The sequence below is a fragment of the Acipenser ruthenus genome, chromosome 52, assembly GCF_902713425.1.
Source record: "Acipenser ruthenus chromosome 52, fAciRut3.2 maternal haplotype, whole genome shotgun sequence".
Classification (NCBI taxonomy): Eukaryota; Metazoa; Chordata; class Actinopteri; order Acipenseriformes; family Acipenseridae; genus Acipenser; species Acipenser ruthenus.
In genome coordinates, this window is record NC_081240.1 from 2,999,618 (window position 1) to 3,024,374 (window position 24,757).

General features: G+C 42.7%; 1 protein-coding gene across 4 annotated transcripts in view; it reads right to left on the minus strand.

The window, feature by feature from the left end:
* LOC117433087 (85/88 kDa calcium-independent phospholipase A2) overlaps nt 1-24,757 on the minus strand; it is a 39,410-nt gene that overhangs the window by 6,831 nt on the left and 7,822 nt on the right. For 2 of the 4 annotated variants that reach the window (XM_059016175.1, XM_059016176.1), the window contains 9 exons: nt 24,612-24,708; nt 23,167-23,349; nt 13,171-13,279; nt 8,866-8,991; nt 6,698-6,788; nt 5,994-6,157; nt 5,596-5,746; nt 4,137-4,273; nt 3,060-3,128 (listed from right to left, as the gene is read on the minus strand). In XM_059016175.1, the coding sequence (XP_058872158.1) occupies nt 3,060-3,128; nt 4,137-4,273; nt 5,596-5,746; nt 5,994-6,157; nt 6,698-6,788; nt 8,866-8,991; nt 13,171-13,279; nt 23,167-23,349; nt 24,612-24,708 (1,127 nt within the window). The remainder of the gene's footprint in view (nt 1-3,059; nt 3,129-4,136; nt 4,274-5,595; nt 5,747-5,993; nt 6,158-6,697; nt 6,789-8,865; nt 8,992-13,170; nt 13,280-23,166; nt 23,350-24,611; nt 24,709-24,757) is intronic. The other 2 variants (XM_059016178.1, XM_059016177.1) reach the window with 2 other exon arrangements.

Here is a 24,757-nt window from a genome sequence, read left to right on the forward strand (position 1 = left end):
AGAAAATAATGTCTCTTATACTAAGCTCTCTTTACAGTTGTATTTAATAGTCGGTGGCAATGACTTTGATTACACTATTTTCTGTATTTCTTATATAAAAAGAGAACTTGCTTCAACAGAAAATAAAATTAAAAAGCAAGCATTCCACCATGCTGTAGCATTAAGTGAGTTTTAGCCTCTACCACACTTTGTACTTGCGAACATTTTTATTTGACAGCCATTTAACATATAATGGACATAAAATTCAAAGAATCGTGATAATATCGAATATCGTGATCTTATGCAGGGTATCGTATCGAGGTAGCCTAAATCAGGTATCGCAGAACACTACTGCACTGCGCTGGTCCCATACGCAATCCCAGCTCAGTTACACAATATAACTACTGCACTGCACTGGTCCCATACACAATCCCAGCTGAGTTACACAATATAACTCCTGCACTGCGCTGGTCCCATACGCAATCCCAGCTCAGGTACAGACTTATAAAATAACGCAGTAAAACAGATTTGAAGACTTGATACCGTTTATTAGACCAACTACGATATACAAACACTAGCTTTCAAGACCTGAAAACTTTGCCTAAAATATTGGAATAATGGAATCAAAATCGGTGTTCATTTAGATTGGGATCTCTTTAGTGAGAGGGGCTGTTCATTTAGATTGGGATCTCTTTAGTGAGAGAGGCTGTTCATTTAGATTGGGATCTCTTTAGTGAGAGAGGCTGCTCATTTAGATTGGGATCTCTTTAGTGAGAGAGGCTGTTCATTTAGATTGGGATCTCTTTAGTGAGAGAGGCTGTTCATTTAGGTTGGGATCTCTTTAGTGAGAGAGGCTGCTCATTTAGATTGGGATCTCTTTAGTGAGAGGGGCTGTTCATTTAGATTGGGATCTCTTTAGTGAGAGAGGCTGTTCATTTAGATTGGGATCTCTTTAGTGATAGAGGCTGTTCATTTAGATTGGGATCTCTTTAGTGAGAGAGGCTGTTCATTTAGATTGGGATCTCTTTAGTGAGAGAGGCTGTTCATTTAGATTGGGATCTCTTTAGTGAGAGAGGCTGTTCATTTAGATTGGGATCTCTTTAGTGAGAGAGGCTGTTCATTTAGATTGGGATCTCTTTAGTGAGAGAGGCTGTTCATTTAGGTTGGGATCTCTTTAGTGAGAGAGGCTGCTCATTTAGATTGGGATCTCTTTAGTGAGAGAGGCTGTTCATTTAGATTGGGATCTCTTTAGTGAGAGAGGCTGTTCATTTAGATTGGGATCTCTTTAGTGAGAGAGGCTGTTCATTTAGATTGGGATCTCTTTAGTGAGAGAGGCTGCTCATTTAGATTGGGATCTCTTTAGTGAGAGAGGCTGTTCATTTAGATTGGGATCTCTTTAGTGAGAGAGGCTGTTCATTTAGGTTGGGATCTCTTTAGTGAGAGGGGCTGTTTGTTGATTTCACTGTGTTAAGTGTCATTTCTCAGCGTTTGAGAAATAATTTTTGTGCTAAGCTGTACATTGCCTGGCTGTAAATGCAACATAAACCTGCATGTAAGGGTAAGCGGGAACAGTATGGTTGAATTCATTTATGTAGGGGTTATGAAGATAATATATCATGAACTTCTACCAAAAAAAAACAAACACACATTGACCGAAATACTACCTTTATTAATTTAAATAAAAAATGTGAAGTTATAATTATAAAGTGCATTAATACAATTGCCTTTTGTGATCTCCTTGCAATCACTCCCTCTTGTTGTCTAATGGTACATACTGTCAGTGCAGGCACTAGCTGATGTCAATATTACATTTGAAATAACCCCAAGCACCTCACAGCAGCGCTTGTGTAAATGAACTGATCGCCGGTCTGGGGAGCCCTGCTTCGTCAGGGTCATGTGGGAGAGAATATGTGTATGTGCTGCGGCCCCCTGAAACCACCCCGCGGCCCCCAGTTTGGGAACCCCTGATCTAATAAACACTATTAACTCTCAGCCATACATAGGAATTTAAAAACATTCCCGCAACTTAAATAATGCTTTGAAAATTGAGAGTACATGTATAAGCTTCACTTAAACATGAACTGAAAACTTGTTCTTAAACTTTTGGCAACACAAGTTATTTCTGTCCAGTGCTCTCTCAATTCCAGTCTCTGTGACCATCACCCTTCTCCACCCCTGCCTTTAAGGCCCCCCCCAGTATGCCCTTTGCTTTCCAACACCACTGTGCTGCACCAGTGCTGGTGTGTGGAACATGCAGACACCGCTGGTGTTTCCTCACACCCTGATGCCGTCGTGAACAATTCAGCAACACATTTGTGCTAGCTCTGGTTTTTAAAAGTTTCCACCACAAACATGAACTTTAAAAGAAGACAACTGAGGAACGTCCACTAGGTAGAAAAATAAATAAAATGCATTTAGGATGCTTGACATAAAAGTCTGTCCTAGACCTGCATACAGGCGCTGCACAATGTACTAGACCTGCATACAGGCGCTGCACAGTGTCCTAGACCTGCATACAGGTGCTGCACAGTGTCCTAGACCTGCATACAGGCGTTGCACAGTGTCCTAGACCTGCATACAGGCGTTGCACAATGTACTAGACCTGCATACAGGCGCTGCACAATGTACTAGACCTGCATACAGGCGTTGCACAGTGTCCTAGACCTGCATACAGGCGCTGCACAGTGGTGTAGCATTTTCGTGTTCGTCTTAAATAATTTGATGTTCTACTTTGTGCATGTTCACTTATTTTAAAGTTTATTAAAACACACAAAAATATCTATCTATCTATCCTGTACAGGGTTGTTATTTGTAATCAAGTTTGAAGTTTATCTAGGTTAATTAATGGTTTATATGTTTTAATTTTCATTTAGTATTTCTACACAGCCTTAAGGGATTCCAGTACACATTTACTTCATTCAAGTAATTTCTATATTTGACATAAATGTTGTTTTCTAGTCTCAATAAAGGTGTGCTTCTTGATTAACATTCCAGATACCACAAATGTGTTAATGGACGTGCTCTTTTGGTTAGGAGTGGACAACGGTGAGCTGTAGTGACAGACTGGACCTGAAACAAACCTTCATCGCTCACTTTCCTACGCTTGGTAGCTCTGTGCGTGTACCTCATAAAGATAACCTCCTCGTTCTCTGAAACAATACAACAGACACGTCCTCACACACCAAACCAATCAATAACAACAGAACACACCCCCCCACTGCAGGCCTCAGACACGTCCTCACACACCAAACCAATCAATAACAACAGAACACACCCCCCCACTGCAGGCCTCAGACACGTCCTCACACACCAAACCAATCAATACCAACACAACATCACCCCCGGCAGGCCTCAGACACGTCCTCACACACCAAACCAATCAATAACAACACAACATCACCACCCCACTACAGGCCTCAGACACGTCCTCACACACCAAACCAATCAATAACAACAGAACACACCCCCTCACTGCAGGCCTCAGACACGTCCTCACACACCAAACCAATCAATAACAACACAACATCACCACCCCACTGCAGGCCTCAGACACGTCCTCACACACCAAACCAATCAATACAAACACAACATCACCACCCCGCAGGCCTCAGACACGTCCTCACACAACAAACCAATCAATACAAACACAACATCACCACCCGGCAGGCCTCAGACACGTCCTCACACACCAAACCAATCAATACAAACACAACACCACCCCGCAGGCCTCAGACACGTCCTCACATACAAAACATTACTGAACACAAAATAAATCAGCACCAAACACTGGTCATAACACTGTCAATAGGGAGTAAGGCCACCATGGGACTGATTCACCTGCTACAGCACACCATGGGACCGATTCACCTGCTATAGCACAGCATGGGACTGATTCACCTGCTATAGCACAGCATGGGACTGATTCACCTGCTATAGCACTGTCAATAGCACACCATGGGACTGATTCACCTGCTATAGCACTGTCAATAAGGTGTACACCATGGGACTGATTCACCTGCTACAGCACTGTCAATAGCACACCACGGCAATAGGGTGTACATCATGGGACTGATTCACCTGCCATAGGTGCTGCAGAAAGGGGACCTAGCTGGACATGTGTCGTGTAGGGGACGGGAAAGGGGGAGGGGGGGAGATACCCTGAGGTTTGGTGAGGGGCTGGAAGTCGGCGCTCCTCTTGTAGGGGGGGTCCTGGCCGGTCTCAGGGGCGTCGTAGTTCCTGAAGAGGTGCAGCTCTGCAGGGTGCCTGTCTGCCAGTGTACCCGTCACCATCACCCTGAAACACAGCCGGAACAACAACAGATAGAGCAAACCCATTCATATCATATTCATATTCATAGGGGTGTTCTACTGTCCATGACTATGAGGTTTCCAATCATTTTTATTGAAACTACTACTTTTTTCATCATTATTAATTTATTAACTAGTTGCCTGCCATAGACAGCTGTAATATAGGCTAGATCAGCCAGTGTATTTTTATTACACTGGCTTACTTCTATAAAAAGACTCTAGTCTAGCCTAGGTGACAGGTATCCAAGGCAGGCAACTGGAACTGAAGAGCAGCTCCTGAACTCAGTCAAAGCAACACAGACTAATACAAAACTACAAATAAAAACACTGCGTGTAAATAACTGTAATAAGAACCACTGAGAATGATTGGGGACTGTAAAACACAATGTCATTGGAAGCCACAGACACAGTCTAGTCCAGTGGTACTCAACTCAGGCCCTCAAGATCTATTCCAGTCCTTGTCTTTATTCCAGCCAGGTCCTAAATTAGTTAACTGCCTCTTAACAGCTTCAATTAACTACATTAGAACCTGCTTTGAGTAAAAACCAGGACTGAGATGGATCACGAGGGCCTGAACTGACTACCACTGGTCTAGTCGAATTCTGAATATGCAGATTTCCGTTGCCTCCTGGTACCTCATCACTTCCTGTCCAAAAGGTGTAGCTGCACCATATTTGTATTTATTTATTTACATTTATATAGAGCCTTTCATCACAAGGAACTTTACAACACTTTACAATATAATACAACATTTAAAAGGCAAAGAATTCCAAAAAAACTGTTCAAAAGTCAGTCTAAAATGATATATAGTCAGTGATAAAATTATGGTAAAAGCGCCATTTTATCAAATGGGTTTTAAATGGGTTATATTTTAAACATATAAAGATTCCCTGCTTGTTTTACTGAAGATGGAAGAGCATTCCACAATACTGGGGCTTTTCAAGAGAAGGCCCTGCCTCCTTCCCGCACCATCTTTATCCACCACTCTCGGAAAAACCAACAGCCCCACATCCTGTGATCTTAGAGTACGACTTGGATTGTAAGAGGTCAACAATTCCTGCAAATAACTTGGTTTCATAAGTTAAAAGCAACATCTTATAATTAATTCTAAAATGCAAAAGAAGCCGGTGCAAAGTACCACAGTACGGATACAATCACAATGAATGGACCAGTGATAACATGATTCAACAAAATAAGAACATGCATTTTAAAGCCTTGGTTAGCAATCCTTTAACATGAGCTGGATGTGGTAAGAAGGGTGGGAGGGGTGAAGGGGTCGAACTGTCCCGAGGTGTTAACGAGGCTCACTTTGGGTATCGGACGTCGGTCATCTTGGTGTTCTCCCCGAACTCTCTCTTGAGGAACTCTTCCAGGGGGGCCGACTCGTACGGACGGGACCCTTTAAACACCTCGTCCTTCATCCGGAAATACAGGCAGCGCAGGTACTCCATCGACTTGCCTTGGGAACACAGAAACCAGGGTGAGTGTTTCTGCCAGGACCCAATAGAGTTTTACACAGGAAATACTCCATCGACTTGCCTTAGAAACACAGAGTCACCCCACATCATCTCCATGTACGACAGGGCCAGACACACAGAGTCACCCCACACCTTCAACATGTACGACAGGGCCAGACACACAGAGTCACCCCACACCATCCCCATGTACGACAGGGCCAGACACACAGAGTCACCCCACACCCTCACCATGTACAACAGCCAGGGCCAGGATCCCGCCAGTGCTGGTGCCCGAGACCCAGTCAAAGAGATCTCTGATTGGCCGCCCAGCCGCCTTCTCGAGGGCAATAAGCAGCTGAATGAGAACGAGGCCCTTGATTCCCCCTCCGTCCAGACACAGCAAGCGGTCAAACCTGCAACACAGGAGCCACAAGTCAGTCACTGCAGACACAGCAATGTGGAACCATTAATGGAGAACCGTGTGCGAGATCTAAACTCGCTGAACCATGTGCGAGATCTGAACTCACTGAACCACATGTGTGAGATCTGAACTCACTGAACCATGTGTGAGATGTGAACTCGCTGAACTATTTTGTACATTTAATTAACAGATATATAACCATGGGAAGAGTTGCATGAGCTCACTGCATGATTAGAGCAAAGTAAAAAGCAAAATTGTCTAGATTTATTCAGGGAGAGTGGGAGCGAGGACAGTGTGGGAGTGACATTGTGTGAGAAGTGCATCGTTTTAAAAGTGCAGAGCAGTTAGAAGCAGTAAGGAGAACTTAAACCTGGAATTGCTTTCATCAGAAAATACATTGATTGGGAAATGAATGCAGCTTAAATTCTAACTTCTGCGTGTCTTTTTCTGATCACAGACTGAAACTTATTTCCACCCCTGCTCCTCGTACACTACACTTAAAAACAAACTCTCTCTTAATTAGCAATCTTACTTCCTGTTGGCTGCTCGGACGCCGTCCACTTCCACCACCCCTTTCGTCAGGGCGCCCAGGGCCGCAGCAACATGGATGAGGTCATCGAACCCTGAGAGGAAATGAGAAACACAGGGGCTGGGGCAGCAGGCATTACCTTTACATTCCTGAGCTATGAAGACTGTGAATGCATAGAAGAGCTTCCCTCTGCCCACAGCAAGAAAGCGAAGACTTTATATTCATCCAAAACTATTGAAACACTCACTAGCGCTGAATTAAGAAAAACTAATTAAATGGCAAAGGCTTCAAAACAGATGTCTTTTTCAAGCCGGTCTTCTTTTTAAAAAGACGCTGAAAAAAACATCAAGCCGAATCATTTGTCACTGAACTTTAGTTTATTTTAGTATTTCTTAAGACTCCCAGTCTTACTGCGTTAATGTTTCAGAAGCGAGCAGAAATATCATTAGAACTCATTCAGCTTTTAGGAGGAACATATTCGTTTTGAGGCGACTCACTGAAACAACAAACAAAACTGTACACCAGCTTTCATAGGCTTTGCAAAGTGTGATCACTTTTAATATATTCTTCTGAACTATTTACTCTGATCACTTTTAATATACTCTCCTGAACCGCATGACCAAGAGGGGTCAGAGCGCAGATATACAATGTCAATCTTACACCCGCCTTACCGGAGGCAGCTGCAGCCAATCACAAACATGTGTAGTAATCTAGTCCCGTAGGAGTCATTCTTATTGGCTTTAACCAAGTGAGGTTCCATGACGTTTTAAAGATGAAGTCACATCAGCTCAAAACATATCTGTGATTTATTACTGAGTGATTCATCAGACACAGCAAACCTTGTATACAAGAACATTTCATTGTTTAGTAAGGATAGGAAGAAGAGCATAGTACGATATATGGAAAAGGGTTTAAACCGTCACTCAAGAGCAGTGCTACCAAAATGTTATCCACGAGGAAAGACAAACAACAACTGCCATTAAACCAAACCAAATTCAGTGTTCACTAAATAGCTTTACAGCTGAACAGATTACCATCTCCTCTTCAAATAATGTAATTGTATGTAAAAATAATGTGATATCTTGTAACAATTGTAAGTCGCCTGGATAAGGGCATCTGCTAAGAAATAAAAAATAAAAAAAATACTACTAGAACTAGCGGAAATGTGCTATACTATAAAACTGGCATCACAAGGGGTTTAGGTATTGCAGTAAAATTAGAAAAAAATGCCTCACCCCCAGTTCGGTATGTATTTATATACTTCATACAACGCTACCTCCACATGCAGACTCACAATTTCATTCATAGATTTCAAGAAAATGTAAACACATGTTTTGTCCACGTGACGAGCTCTGTGGCAACTTGTTGCAAAGGGCACGATATTAAACAAAGCTTTGATTAATTGACTGATTAAACTCATGCCAATGAACATTTCCATGCAAAAACATCCAATGCTAGGTTAGTACACTGAAATAAAAACCAAAGTCACTGTATTTATCTTGCTCTCATTGTATTACTTGTACTGTAACACTTGAAATATATTTGCTTACGATTGTAAGTCGCCCTGGATAAGGGCATCTGCTAAGAAATAAATAAATAAATAAATAATAATAATAACCAATAAATTACAAGATACCACTGGGAACATGTTGTACTTTAATGAAAAAAATGAATCGTTATGAGATGCTCCTTTGTTTTGAAAGGGGATAACAGTGTGCTTTCAGGAGCGGTTATATTTCGGTCAAGCGGGGAAATGCTGCAATGCTTTTCGTCAAAACTGTCTCATCATTAAATAATGCACCGTCAAATACAGTAGTAAGCAAATATTTTTTTTTACTGCACATTCTGCTGGGATGGAAATAAGACTCCCATTGCATAGTAGTTTGATCCATTCCTGGTTTTACTACAAGTTTAATTAGACATGCCTGAGCCATACACACTGTGGCTAACCAAGCTTATAATAAAACCTGGAACAGGTGAAACTGCTATGCAATAGGAGTCTTATTTCCGTCGCTGCTCTGGACTAATGAGACATGGAGTGCTCCTTGTGAAAATCACAAAACAGAAGCAGAGAATCAGGAGGAGAGGAGCACAGAGAGCTGTCAGAGGAGAGGAGCAGAGCAGACTCCCAGAGGAGAGGGAGGGAGGGAGGGAGGGAGGGTAGTCGTTACCTAGATGTGGAGGCGGCGGTCTCTGCGGAGGAGAGGGGAGTCGTGTGGGGGTGTCGGGGGCAGGAGGGTGACAGCGCTCAGCACCTACGCTATACAGCAGGCTCAGCAACACCTTCCTGTTCGAACCTCAAACCCCACAAAACAAGCATGTTAAAACACACACACACAGCATGCACTCCCAAACAACATGCAGTTAGCAGTGTCACGAATCGGCATCTCAGCCCATTAAACTGAATGGGAAGGCAAGGGCTGGATGCGAACTGCAAAACCACACAGCTCAAAGACTTACCATTCAACTGAAGAGCAAGCTCTGTAGCGGAGAGGGACGTACGGGTCTGATGCTGCTGTCAGTATTATTAACTGATCAGCTGCTATGATTCAGTACACAAGTCACTGTAAATATCCATAGTACTTATTTATATATATATACATATATACATATATATATATATATATATATATATATATATATATATACACACATATATATACACACACAGACGTGCTCAAATTTGTTGGTACCCTTCCACAAAAAATGAAGAATGCACAATTTTCTCTGAAATAACTTGAAACTGACAAAAGTAATTGGCATCCACCATTGTTTATTCCATATTTAATAGAAATCAGACTTTGCTTTTGATTTTTTTATTCAACATAATATTGTAAATAATAAAACAAATGAAAATGGCATGGACAAAAATGATGGGACCGCTAACCTAATATTTTGTTGCACAACCTTTAGAGGCAATCACTGCAATCAAACGTTTTCTGTAGCTCTCAATGAGACTTCTGCACCTGTTAACAGGTAGTTTGGCCCACTCTTCCTGAGCAAACTGCTCCAGCTGTCTCAGGTTTGATGGGTGCTGTGACAGGGTCTTCCTCGTGTCACGCGTGTGGGTAGCCGCTGTTCAAGCATACAGAGACAGACGTGGTGTTGTTGAAAACGCCGGCACAGGCGCGCAGGTTTTATTAACAAACAAAGAAACACAAAACGAAAGTAAAATAAAGATGGTCATGTGACGTTACCAGCGATGGTAACGCACAGAGGACTAGTACATCAAGCTGTACAAAAAGTGCAAAATAAAACACAATACCATAAACTATAAATCAAAGGTGCCGTGAAAACGGCAGGCCTTGCAGCAGCCCTGAACCATCTCCCGCGGATGTTTTTAACCTGACGGACATTCGATCAAGACCCGCCCACCTGCTGATTGAGGTCCAGCCCAGCCAATCACCTGCTGCCCTTCCCCTCAACCAAGCCTAGCAGGCAGCAAGTCTCAATCGAGCGTCCGTCTGTAAACAATAATTCAATTAAACAAATCAACTCCCAAAACGACACAAAATAAACCCATTCCACATACAAATTATATAACCAACACTAAATACACACGTGCAGGGCACTCGCCCTGCTACAGGTGCCTTCTCCAGACTGCAAGTTTCAGATCTTTCCATAGATGTTCGATAGGATTCAGATCAGGACTCATAGAAGGCCACTTCAGAATAGTCCAATGTTTTGTTCTTATCCATTCTTGGGTGCTTTTAGCTGTGTGTTTTGGGTCATTATCCTGTTGGAGGACCCATGACCTGCGACTGAGACAGAGCTTTCTGACACTGGGCAGTACGTTTCGCTCCAGAATGCCTTGATAGTCTTGAGATTTCATTGTGCCCTGCACAGATTCAAGGCACCCTGTGCCAGGTGCAGCAAAGCAGCCCCAAAACATAACCAAGCCTCCTCCATGTTTCACTGTAGGTATGGTGTTCTTTTCTTTGAAAGCTTCATTTTTTCGTCTGTGAACATAGAGCTGATGTGACTTGCCAAAAAGCCCCAGTTTTGACTCATCTGTCCAAAGGACATTCTCCCAGAAGGATTGTGGCTTGTCAATATGCATTTTAGCAAATTCCAGTCTGGCTTTTTTATGTTTTTCTGTCAAAAGTGGAGTGCTCCTGGGTCTTCTTCCATGGAGCCCACTTTTGCTCAAAAAGCGACGGATGGTGCAATCAGAAACTGACGTACCTTCACCTTGGAGTTCAGCTTGTATCTCTTTGGCAGTTATCCTTGGTTCTTTTTCTACCATTCGCACTATCCTTCTCTTCAATCTGGGGTCGATTTTCCTCTTGCGGCCGCGCCCAGGGAGGTTGGCTACAGTTCCATGGACCTTAAACTTCTTAATAATATTTGCAACTGTTGTCACAGGAACATCAAGCTGCTTGGAGATGGTCTTGTAGCCTTTACCTTTACCATGCTTGTCTATTATTTTCTTTCTGATCTCCTCAGACAACTCTCTCCTTTGCTTTCTCTGGTCCATGTTCAGTGTGGTGCACACAATGATACCAAACAGCACAGTGACTACTTTTCTCCATTTAAATAGGCTGAATGACTGATTACAAGATTGGAGACATGTGTGATACTAATTAAAGAAACTAATTAGTTTGAAATATCACTATAATCCAATTACTTATTATCTTTTCTAAGGGGTACCAACAAATGTGTCCAGGCCATTTTAGAATATCTTTGTAGAATAAGCAATAATTCATCTCTTTTCACAGTTTCTTTGCTTTATTCTATGACATACCAAAGGCATGCAAGTATACATGATAAAATAGCTTTTAATTTCATCACTTTTCAGGAGGAATGAAGCATTATTTCAATGAGCTGTAAGGGTACCAACAAATTTGAGCATGTCTGTGTGTGTGTGTATATATATATATATATTATATATATATATATATATATATATATATATATATATATATATATATATATTGGTTAGTATCAGTGTTGTCAAAAGCAAAGTTTCCACTAATACAAAGTAATTATATTCCAAAAACACTTTTGACCAATATTGAACAAGACAGTTATTAAAATACAGTTTACACATGCAAAACTACATATTTCTTTCTACAAAAAATGACCCACAGTTTAGATGGCAAACGTAAATTTGTGTTACTGGACACTTTCACTGTGTGATTAAATGAATTTGTGTTAATTGAGACTCAGTCAAGCTGTTAGAGGACAGTTTCATTAGTGTATTAGATGTGGGCAAAACAAATCACTTCTTACCGAAGATAGAAGGAAGATTAGAGGCAACTGTTTTATTTTACACAACTGAATTATAATATTTAAAAACTATAGATATTGACTTTCTGAAGCCTGAAATAATATTGATACTTTGTATTGTATATTGTAAGGACTTTACAACATATTAAAGTCACGATACATATAAAAAAGACACAGGTGAAGGGAAAATATGTATCATAACATGTGATGGTGGTAATGACATGAATGAAAACAATCAGAACGTAAAACTTTTATTAGATTTATACTGTCAATAAATCACATTCATTTCCCATTCACTGAATGTGATTACAGATGGCTGGCCCTGCGGGCACAAAGTGAATAAACTCAGCGAGTGGGGTCTAATAGTTAACCGTCTATGTAACCACTTATAGTTTGAAATTGAAACATTACAAATCACCAATACAAAATGGACTGTTTCTGCAGTGTGGAAGGCAGTGGGTTTGAGGAGCTCAGTGGTTAGATAAAGAAAGCGCTGGGCTGCAGTGTGGAAGGCAGTGGGTTTGAGTAGCTCAGTGGTTAGATAAAGAAAGCGCTGGTCTGCAGTGTGGAAGGCAGTGGGTTTGAGGAGCTCAGTGGTTAGATAAAGAAAGCGCTGGTCTGCAGTGTGGAAGGCAGTCGGTTTGAGGAGCTCAGTGGTTAGATAAAGAAAGCGCTGGTCTGCAGTGTGGAAGGCAGTGGGTTTGAGTAGCTCAGTGGTTAGATAAAGAAAGCGCTGGGCTGCAGTGTGGAAGGCAGTGGGTTTGAGTAGCTCAGTGGTTAGATAAAGGAAGCGCTGGTCTGCAGTGTGGAAGGCAGTGGGTTTGAGTGGCTCAGTGGTTAGATAAAGAAAGCGCTGGTCTGCAGTGTGGAAGGCAGTGGGTTTGAGTAGCTCAGTGGTTAGATAAAGAAAGCGCTGGGCTGCAGTGTGGAAGGCAGTGGGTTTGAGTAGCTCAGTGGTTAGATAAAGAAAGCGCTGGTCTGCAGTGTGGAAGGCAGTGGGTTTGAGTAGCTCAGTGGTTAGATAAAAAAAGCGCTGGGCTGCAGTGTGGAAGGCAGTGGGGTTTGAGGAGCTCAGTGGTTAGATAAAGAAAGCACTGGGCTGAAGTGTGGAAGGCAGTGGGGTTTGAGGAGCTCAGTGGTTAGATAAAGAAAGCACTGGGCTGAAGTGTGGAAGGCAGTGGGTTTGAGGAGCTCAGTGGTTAAAGGCTGTTTCTGACTGGCGACAGGCCTTGAAGAGGTGGACATACCTTTGCTGGTTCGAGCTGCGATCAGGCCGGGGGTCTCCCCGAAGTCATTGGGGATCTCCACGTCTGCTCCGAACACGATGAGAGCCTTGATCAGCTCCATGTGATCCAACTGGGAGAGAGATGCACTGGGCATAAGAGAGACTGACGAGGTAACAGACATACACACCGGTCTTTACATTGCCACTGTTCAAAATATTTAAGAGATTGTGAAGCATGTTTCCACTCCGAGAAATGTGCCCCCTTTTCCCCTTTCTAATATTTAAGAACTAGTTTCTTTAGCATTATTGATGAGTAGCTTAATGTAATGATCAATTTATTTCTCTCCGTCTTCACATCAACACACTTTTGAAAACGGCTGAAATGTACATTTTCTTCTTTCTAACTGCACCTCTGAGACTCGCATGGTGAATGGAGGAGCACGGCAGGGAAGATACATGAAATCCTTTCTAAAGATGTGCAGCTTTTACTCTCCTTAACACTAGAACCACCAAAATGTAAACTACTCTGCGTATGTGAAGATCGCGGCTGTCTGTTCTTGACTTCCTAAATACATGTATTAAATAGTAATACCCTGACGACATCTGAAAGGCAGGATCGCAAAAATAAATAAAAGGTTATAATCCCCCCTAGAACCGCAGGAGCAGTCATTTTGACTGCCTTTTACAATACATGCTTTGAATATAACCTACAATATTCTATTATATTTTATATACAAGTCTGTTGTTATCTCTACTGGACCTGGCAGCCATCAATTCTTTCGAGTGTTTTGTACAAGGAATGCACCGAGGAAAACATCAGTAGGAGAGATTTCATCTTGAAGCTAGCAACAGCGCTTCGGCAGAAATATTTCGATCAGAAAACTGCAAAGCAGCAGGCTGCTGCTGATCAAACTGGATTCAGTGCTGCACCGAGTGACACGCAAGAGAAACATATGTTACTTTTGTTTTAAATTAAATACATTTGTTTTCACAGTTTTGCACGTACATCTACCTAGTTTCTTTTGAAATGTTTATTTTATTATAGTTTTTCATTTTTTTGAAGTAGTGCTTTATATGTGGTAAGTTAGAAAATAAACCCTTTTATGTTTAATTGTTCACTTAAATACAGTGTTTTGGCTGTGCAGATGTTTGATATGATGTGCTTGAATAAAACGTTTGCGTTTATTCCGATAGTTTGTCTTTCATTTTAATATTGATGTTGTTTAAAATGTAACCGTCATCATGACTGCCGGCGGTGGTTTTAGGTACGAGTGTGCTGATACTCACACTTGTAATTGCCTTCAGAAGTATTCGTTCAGTTTACAGCCTCGCTACAGCAGTACAAACGTCAGCGCCCCTGATGAGAGAAATCCGCTTCCAATCCACTTTTAAAACACTCAGTGCAGAACTTAATTACCATTGATTGGTACTCAATTGTAAAGGTAAGGAAGGACAGCTTTTCTTGTTTTGAAACACATTAATACCTGCCGGTAAATACATCTTCAAGGCAATTAAGAGTATCAGCACATCCCTAGTATTGGATCATGCTTTTTTTTTCTGGAAACAGACCTCAGTGCACTACCCAGGGCAAATTTGCGTACTGCCAGCAAAACAAAAGGAAAAGTGACCATAGTGGCTGATCACTAGATGGCGCTGTTGCTTATATATATATATATATATATATATATATATATATATATATATATATATATATATATATATATATATATATATATATTACACATATATATATATATATATATATATATATATATATATATATATATTACACACACGTTATATGCTTAGTACACCCTCGCTATAACGCCCTTCATTATAACTAGGTTTGCTACTATTCGATTTTAATTTTTCTGGACAAATCGATGATTAATATTGACGTTTATTTTTGAAAGAATTTACCATTTTTTTCAATCTCTATTTTTCAGTTAAAGCAGAGCATGGGTGAAATCGACCTTTACGCTTAAAATATCTCATTTAGAGAAATCCCTTAATCATATTCAACATGCAACAAAACCATGGTTACTAACATTCTAATTGAAATAACGTTTGGTCACAGTGAAGCTATACCTTGTAAAGCTAACGTTCCTACACAAATTAAAAAATTGTCTCAAATAAACCATAGAAAACACAGCATATAAAGTGTATTACACACATTTTTATAGCATGCATTTGACTGACAGCGACCCCTAGCCATTCAGAGCGGAAAGGAGACGGGACAGGCAGCAAGTATAAAAACTACACAGACAAGATGATTTCTAAATTATTATTTTTGGTAAGAAAAAGGAAAAAAAAAGCAAGTGTTTTTACCAACGTTTATCCTATATAAATTTATTTCAGTCAATTATTTTGGGGAATTCGACGTTTAACGAGCTTTACCGATTAAAATCAAAAAGTAGCAAGCCGAATTATAACGACCCTTCGGCTATAACAAACCTGGCCCCTGAACCCCAAATCAAAAAAAGATAATATAAACACACACTGCCAACATCCCGGTCTGTATGCACGGGAAGCCATCTCCGCAGTGAAGTCAACTCTTTTCTTAATAAAAAGCAATAAAATCATTTTATGTTGCAAAAATCTGGAAACTATATTGATCATTTGAAAAAGGTAGTAACGTAGGCATATCATTGTCGTGAATAGAGGTTGTCAAAAAGCACTCTGTTTCTTGGCTTGTTCAGCAACCATGCGGCAAAGCAAAACTGATTAAAGAAAGAAACAAAAACAAAACTTGATGAACCTTTCATGTCGGGTTGATTATTATTATTATTATTATTATTATTATTATTATTATTATTATTATTATTATTATTATTATTATTATTTATTTCTTAGCAGACGCACTTATCCAGGGCGACTTACAATTGTAACAAGATATCACATTATTTTAACATAAAATTACATTGTTTTTTATACATTATTTTTACATACAATTACCCATTTATACAGTTGGTTTTTTTACTGGAGCAATCTAGGTAAAGTACCTTGCTCAAGAGTACAGCAGCAGTGTCCCCCACCTGGGACTGAACCCACGACCCTCCGGTCAAGTGTCCAGAGCCCTAACCACTACACCACACTGCTGACCTATTATGAATAAAAACTCAGTTTGGGATTCTTGCATGTTTGATTAAGATTTGGTGCACTTTGATTATTATTATTATTATTATTATTTATTTCTTAGCAGACGCCCTTATCCAGGGCGACTTACAATTGTTACAAGATATCACATTATACATTATTTCACATTCTACAGATATCACATTATTTTTACATACAATTACCCATTTATACAGTTGGGTTTTTACTGGAGCAATCTAGGTAAAGTACCTTGCTCAAGGGTACAGCAGCAGTGTCCCCCCACCTGGGATTGAACCCACAACCCTCCGGTCAAGAGTCCAGAGCCCAAACCACTACTCCACACTGCTGCACACTGCTGATTCATGTCAGATTGATTTTGAATAAAAGTTCAGCTCCAATCTGGGATTTTTGCTTTTTGTACCGCGTTTTAATTCTTTAACGAATTGGATAAAGCAAAGGCAGAATACTGCATACACGAGACGAACAGGTACATGAAATTCAACCTGTATTCACAATATCATCTCATTAACTTACTCCAACAGTTTATCATTCATTCTGATTGTCCTTTCACTATAACAAACCCCTTGATATAACGAACAAAAGGCTTGGACCCAGACAGGTTCGTTCTAGCGAGGTTGTACTGTACAATAACACCCTACAGTTAATATGTCTATGACAGACAACCAGAACTGAAGAGCAGCTCATAGCCCACTAACCTCAGCACAGACTTATGGACTAAATTAAAAACACGCTACATTTTAATAATTGCAGTAAAAAAAAAAAACTCAATGACTGCAAGCTTCATAAAAAGGTAAGGGGACATTAAGAGGAAATGATATTTGAAGATACCAACTCTTATGAAAAACCCAGGTAATCAGAGACACTCATTTCAATTTACAGGAGAGAAAAGTTAAACATCTGATTTTTTAATAGCAACGTCATGAGATGAAATATTGATTGTCATGTTCTATGTTGCTATGTTAGCATACTTCTGTCTGTCTACTTTGTTTGAACTTAAGGATGCGGTCAACACAGGAAGTTCTAAAATATACAAATAAATGTAAGTACGTGCGAGACGGCAGGTAAGAGCTAGTCTAGGCCGGCTCTGTGGCTGCAGGGAGAGAACTGATGAAGAGGAAGTGTGATCGTGTCAGGCAGCAGCTGGAGACGAGATACAAACAACGTTCACGGTATAAAAGAGGCAGGTGCCCAGAACTCTGGATCAATTTATGACGGGTATCTGATGACTGCACTCCACTCCCACAAAGATGCTTTGTACTCTAATACATTTTATCAACATCACATCCCTCTGTGGGTGTACTCTCTCGTGGGGTCACTCTGTGAGGGCGTGCTCTCTCGTGGGGGTCACTGTGTGGGTGTACTCTCTCGTGGGGTCACTGTGAGGGCGTGCTCTCTCGTGGGGTCACTGTGTGGGCGTGCTCTCTCGTGGGGTCACTCTGTGAGGGCGTGCTCTCTCGTGGGGGTCACTCTGTGAGGGCGTGCTCTCTCGTGGGGGTCACTCTGTGAGGGCGTGCTCTCTCGTGGGGTCACTCTGTGAGGGCGTGCTCTCTCGTGGGGTCACTCTGTGAGGGCGTGCTCTCTCGTGGGGTCACTCTGTGAGGGCGTGCTCTCTCGTGGGGTCACTCTGTGAGGGCGTGCTCTCTCGTGGGGTCACTCTGTGAGGGCGTGCTCTCTCGTGGGGTCACTCTGTGAGGGCGTGCTCTCTCGTGGGGTCACTCTGTGAGGGCGTGCTCTCTCGTGGGGTCACTCTGTGTGGGCGTGCTCTCTCGTGGGGTCACTCTGTGAGGGCGTGCTCTCTCGTGGGGTCACTCTGTGAGGGCGTGCTCTCTCGTGGGGTCACTCTGTGAGGGCGTGCTCTCTCGTGGGGTCACTCTGTGAGGGCGTGCTCTCTCGTGGGGTCACTCTGAGGGCGTGCTCTCTCGTGGGGTCACTCTGTGAGGGCGTGCTCTCTCGTGGGGTCACTCTGTGAGGGCGTGCTCTCTCGTGGGGTCACTCTGTGTGGGCGTGCTCTCTCGTGGGGTCACTCTGTGAGGGCGTGCTCTCTCGTGGGGTCACTCTGTGAGGGCGTGCTCTCTCGTGGGGGTCACTCTGTGAGGGCGTGCTCTCTCGTGGGGGTCACTCTGTGAGGGCGTGCTCTCTCGTGGGGGTCACTCTGTGAGGGCGTGCTCTCTCGTGGGGTCACTCTGTGAGGGCGTGCTCTCTCGTGGGGTCACTCTGTGAGGGCGTGCTCTCTCGTGGGGTCACTCTGTGAGGGCGTGCTCTCTCGTGGGGTCACTCTGTGAGGGCGTGCTCTCTCGTGGGGTCACTCTGTGAGGGCGTGCTCTCTCGTGGGGTCACTCTGTGAGGGCGTGCTCTCTCGTGGGGTCACTCTGTGAGGGCGTGCTCTCTCGTGGGGTCACTCTGTGAGGACGTGCTCTCTCGTGGGGTCACTCTGTGAGGGCGTGCTCTCTCGTGGGGTCACTCTGTGAGGGCGTGCTCTCTCGTGGGGTCACTCTGTGTGGGCGTACTCTCTCGTGGGGGTCACACTGTGTGGGCGTACTCTCTCGTGGGGTCACTCTGTGAGGGCGTGCTTTCTCGTGGGGTCACTCTGTGTGGGCGTGCTCTCTCGTGGGGTCACTGTGTGGGCGTACTCTCTCGTGGGGTCACTGTGTGGGCGTACTCTCTCGTGGGGTCGCTCTGTGTGGGCGTACTCTCTCGTGGGGTCACTGTGTGGGCGTACTCTCTCGTGGGGTCACTGTGTGGGCGTACTCTCTCGTGGGGTCGCTCTGTGTGGGCGTACTCTCTCGTGGGGTCGCTCTGTGTGGGCGTACTCTCTCGTGGGGTCGCTCTGTGTGGGCGTACTCTCTCGTGGGGTCGCTCTGTGTGGGCGTACTCTCTCGTGGGGTCGCTCTGTGTGGGCGTACTCTCTCGTGGGGTCACTCTGTGTGGGCGTACTCTCTCGTGGGGTCACTCTGTGTGGGTGTACTCTCTTGACTTCCTAAATACATGTATTAAATAGTAATACCCTGACGGCATTTGAAAGGCAGGATCGCAAAAATAAATAAAAGGTTATAATCCCCCCTAGAACCGCAAGATCAGTCATTTTGACTGCCTTTTACAGTACATGTTTTGAATATAACCTACAATATTCTATTATATTTTATATACAAGTCTGTTGTTATCTCTACTGGACCTGGCAGCCATCAATTCTTTCGAGTGTTTTGTACAAGGAATGCACCGAGGAAAACATCAGTAGGAGAGATTTCATCTTGAAGCTAGCAACAGCGCTTCGGCAGAAACATTTCGATCAGAAAACTGCAAAGCAGCAGGCTGCTGCTGATCAAACTGGATTCAGTGCTGCACCGAGTGACACACGCAAGAGAAACATATGTTACTTTTGTTTTAAATTAAATACATTCGTTTCCACAGTTTTGTATGTACATCTACCTAGTTTCTTTTGAAATGTTTATTTTATTATAGTTTTTCATTTTTTTGAAGTAGTGCTTTATATGTGGTAAGTTAGAAAATAAACCCTTTTATGTTTAATTGTTCATTTAAAATACAATGTTTTGGCTGTGCAGATGTTTGATATGATGTGCTTGAATGAAACGTTTGCGTTTATTCCGATAGTTTGTCTTTCATTTTAATATTGATGTTGTTTAAAATGTAACCGTCATCATGACTGCCGGCGGTGGTTTTAGGTACGAGTGTGCTGATACTCACACTTGTAATTGCCTTCAGAAGTATTCGTTCAGTTTACAGCCTCGCTACAGCAGTACAAACGTCAGCACCCCTGATGAGAGAAATCCGCTTCCAATCCACTTTTAAAACACTCAGTGCAGAACTTAATTACCATTGATTGGTACTCAATTGTAAAGGTAAGGAAGGACAGCTTTTCTTGTTTTGAAACACATTAATACCTGCCGGTAAATACATCTTCAAGACAATTAAGAGTATCAGCACATCCCTAGTATTGGATCATGCTTTTTTTTTCTGGAAACAGACCTCAGTGCACTACCCAGGGCAAATTCGCGTACTGCCAGCAAAACAAAAGGAAATGTGACCATAGTGGCTGATCACTAGATGGCGCTGTTGCTTAATATATATATACAGTGCCTTGCATAAGTATTCACCCCCCTTGGACTTTTCCACATTTTGTAGTTTTACAACCTGGAATTAAAATGGATTTAATCAGGATTTTTTGTTACTGATCTACACAAAATAGTCCATAATGTCAAAGTGGGGGAAAAATCTACATATTTTTCAAAATTATTTACAAATAAAAAACTGAAAAGTCTTGATTGCATAAGTATTCACCCCCTTTGCTGTAACACCCCTAAATAAGCTCTGGTGCAGCCAATTGCCTTCAGAAGTCACATAATTAGTTGAATGGAGTCCACCTGTGTGCAATTAAAGTGTCACATGATCTCAGATATAAATATAAATATATAAATACATAAATATATAAATACACCTGTTTCTGAAAGGCCCCAGAGTTTGTTAGAGAGCATATCTAAACAAACAGCATCATGAAGACCAATGAGCTATCAAAACAAGTCTGGGATAAAGTTGTGGAGCTGCACCAATCAGGGTTGGGTTATAAAAAAATATCCCAAACTTTGAACATCCCCCGGAGCACTGTTAAATCCATTATTAAAAATGGAAAGAATATGACACAACCGCGACTCTGCCTAGAGAAGGCCGTCCACCAAAACTCGGTGACCAGGTAAGAAGGGCATTAGTCAGAGAAGCAACCAAGAGACGAACCTTTCATGTCGGGTTGATTATTATTATTATTATTATTATTATTTATTTATTTCTTAGCAGACGCACTTATCCAGGGCGACTTACAATTGTTATAAGATATCACATTATTTTAACATAAAATTACATTGTTTTTTACACATTATTTTTACATACAATTACCCATTTATACAGTTGTTTTTTTGTTTTTTTTACTGGAGCAATCTAGGTAAAGTACCTTGCTCAAGAGTACAGCAGCAGTGTCCCCCACCTGGGATTGAACCCACGACCCTCCGGTCAAGAGTCCAGAGCCCTAACCACTACTCCACACTGCTGACCTATTACGAATAAAAACTCAGTTTGGGATTCTTGCACGTTGGATTAAGATTTGGTGCACTTTGATTATTATTATTATTATTATTTATTTCTTAGCAGACGCCCTTATCCAGGGCGACTTACAATTGTTACAAGATATCACATTATACATTATTTCACATTATACAGATATCACATTATTTTTACATACAATTACCCATTTATACAGTTGGGTTTTTACTGGAGCAATCTAGGTAAAGTACCTTGCTCAAGGGTACAACAGCAGTGTCCCCCACTGGGGATTGAAACCACAACCCTCCGGTCAAGAGTCCAGAGCCCTAACCACTACCCCACACTGCTGCACACTGCTGATTCATGTCAGATTGATTTTGAATAAAAGTTCAGCTCCAATTTGGGATTTTTGCTTTTTGTACCGCGTTTTAATTCTTTAACGAATTGGATAAAGCAAAGGCAGAATACTGCATACACGAGACGAACAGGTACATGAAATTCTACTTGTATTCACAATATCATCTCATTAACTTACTCCAACAGTTTATCATTCATTCTGATTGTCCTTTCACTATAACAAACCCCTTGACATAACGAACAAAAGGCTTGGACCCAGACAGGTTCATTCTAGCGAGGTTGTACTGTACAATAAAACCCTACAGTTAATATGTCTATGACAGACAACCAGAACTGAAGAGCAGCTCATAGTCCACTAACCTCAGCACAGACTTATGAATTAAATTAAAAACACGCTACATTTTAATAATTGCAGTAAAAAAAAAAAAAACTCAATGACTGCAAGCTTCATAAAAAGGTAAGGGGACATTAAGAGGAAATGATATTTGAAGATACCAACTCTTTTTAAAAACCCAGGTAATCAGAGACACTCATTTCAATTTATAGGAGAGAAAAGTTAAACATCTGATTTTTTAATAGCAACGTCACGAGATGAAATATTGATTGTCATGTTCTATGTTGCTATGTTAGCATACTTCTGTCTGTCTACTTGTTTGAACTTAAGGATGCGGTCAACACAGGAAGTTCTAAAATATACAAATAAATGCAAGTACGTGCGAGACGGCAGGTAAGAGCTAGTCTAGGCCGGCTCTGTGGCTGCAGGGAGAGAACTGATCAAGAGGAAGTGTGATCGTGTCAGGCAGCAGCTGGAGACGAGATACAAACAACGTTCACGGTATAAAAGAGGCAGGTGCCCAGAACTCTGGATCAATTTATGACGGGTATCTGATGACTGCACTCCGCTCCCACAAAGATACTTTGTACTCTAATACATTTTATCAACATCACATCCCTCTGTGGGTGTATTCTCTCGTGGGGTCACACTGTGTGGGCGTGCTCTCTCGTGGGGTCACTCTGTGAGGGCGTGCTCTCTCGTGGGGTCACTCTGTGAGGGCGTACTCTCTCGTGGGGTCACTCTGTGAGGGCGTGCTTTCTCGTGGGGTCACTCTGTGAGGGCGTGCTCTCTCGTGGGGTCACTCTGTGAGGGCGTGCTCTCTCGTGGGGTCACTCTGTGAGGGCGTGCTCTCTCGTGGGGTCACTCTGTGTGGGCGTGCTCTCTCGTGGGGTCACTCTGTGTGGGCGTGCTCTCTCGTGGGGTCACTGTGTGGGCGTACTCTCTCGTGGGGGTCACTCTGTGTGGGCGTACTCTCTCGTGGGGGTCACTCTGTGTGGGCGTACTCTCTCGTGGGGGTCACTCTGTGTGGGCGTACTCTCTCGTGGGGGTCACTATGTGGGTGTACTCTCTCGTGGGGTCACTCTGTGTGGGTGTACTCTCTCGTGGGGTCACTCTGTGTGGGTGTACTCTCTCATGGGTTCTCATATCTCTGTCCTGTACCTTCATGGCGAGGTGCAGGGGGGTGTCTCCGTTCTCTCCCTTGGCGTTGCTCTGCGCTCCGTGGGTCAGCAGGACCATGGCCGCGCCAAACCTCTTCCTCCTCACCATGATGTGCAGCGGCGTCTCTCCACTCTGGCTCAGGTAGTTCACATTGCATCCCCTCGCAATCAGCAAGCGGCACAGCTGAGGAGAGAAGAGCAGGCAGCGGTCACACAGCACCCAGCACTCCTGTCTGTCTGTCTGTCTGTCTACCCACATTGCATTCAGCATCGCCCTGGTGTGGGGCATGTTCTCCTGGTATGCCCTCGGTCCTATCCATTACTCAGGAAGGCCAGGAAGGACTGCTATAGCCTGTAGGCCTATAGTTTACCACAGTGTTCTCATGTGTTTTCCATGCATTCATTATAGTTTACTCTGGTTTGCCATGTTTATTAATATGCTTTACCGTGTCTTTCTGTGCTTTACAGTGCTTCCCTATGTTTTACCATACCTCTCTGTGCTTTACAATGCTTCCCTATGCTTTACCACACCTCTCTGTGCTTTACAATGCTTCCCTATGCTTTACCACACCTCTCTGTGCTTTACCAGACCTCTCTGTGCTTTACAATGCTTCCCTATGCTTTACCAGACCTCTCTATGCTTTACAATGCTTCCCTATGCTTTACCAGACCTCTCTGTGCTTTACAATGCTTCCCTATGCTTTACCAGACCTCTCTATGCTTTACAATGCTTCCCTATGCTTTACCAGACCTGTCTGTGCTTTACAATGCTTCCCTATGCTTTACCAGACCTCTCTGTGCTTTACAATGCTTCCCTATGCTTTACCAGACCTCTCTATGCTTTACAATGCTTCCCTATGCTTTACCATGCTTCCACCGTGCTATCACACTTTGATTTGCTTTTACTATGGGATCTTTGTGTATTCTGACAACGATGGTTACTATCCAGACGATAATGCACCAATCCACTGTGCCAGAACTGAGGAGCACGACAGAAAATCAGACATCTTCCACGAACATCCCTGGATCATAATCCAAATGAGCATGTCTGGGATGAACTGGAACAATCCTCTGCCTGCCTCTTTAGGTTTGAAATATTAATAACTAAATGAATTATGATCCCTCGAGACACCTTCCAGCACCTTATGGAGTCTGTGCCGTGTCAAGACAGTGATCAGGGTAAACGGTGACCCAACCCCACATTAAAGTACAGGTCCAACTGAAGCAGCAAGGCAGTGCATGTTACTAACATACTGAAAGGTTGCTGGTGTTAATACGACATAAGCAGGTAGCTTTTAAGACAGGGTTTATAATGGTGTGGTTGCTAGGTTTAGGACAGGGTTATTAATGGTGTGGCTGCTATGTTTAGGACAGGGTTTATAATGGTGTGGATGGATATGTTAAGACAGTGTTTATAATGGTTGGATTGCTCTGCTCTGTTCTTACCTCTTGGGTCTTTGTCCAGTGCAAGGGGGTCCCTCCGTAGCGGGGATCTTCAGAGCAAAGCTGGTTAGGGTCAGAATCCAGTATTGCCTCCACACAGCTAGCGAGAGAGAGAGAGAGAGAGAGAGAGAGAGAGAGAGAGAGAGAGA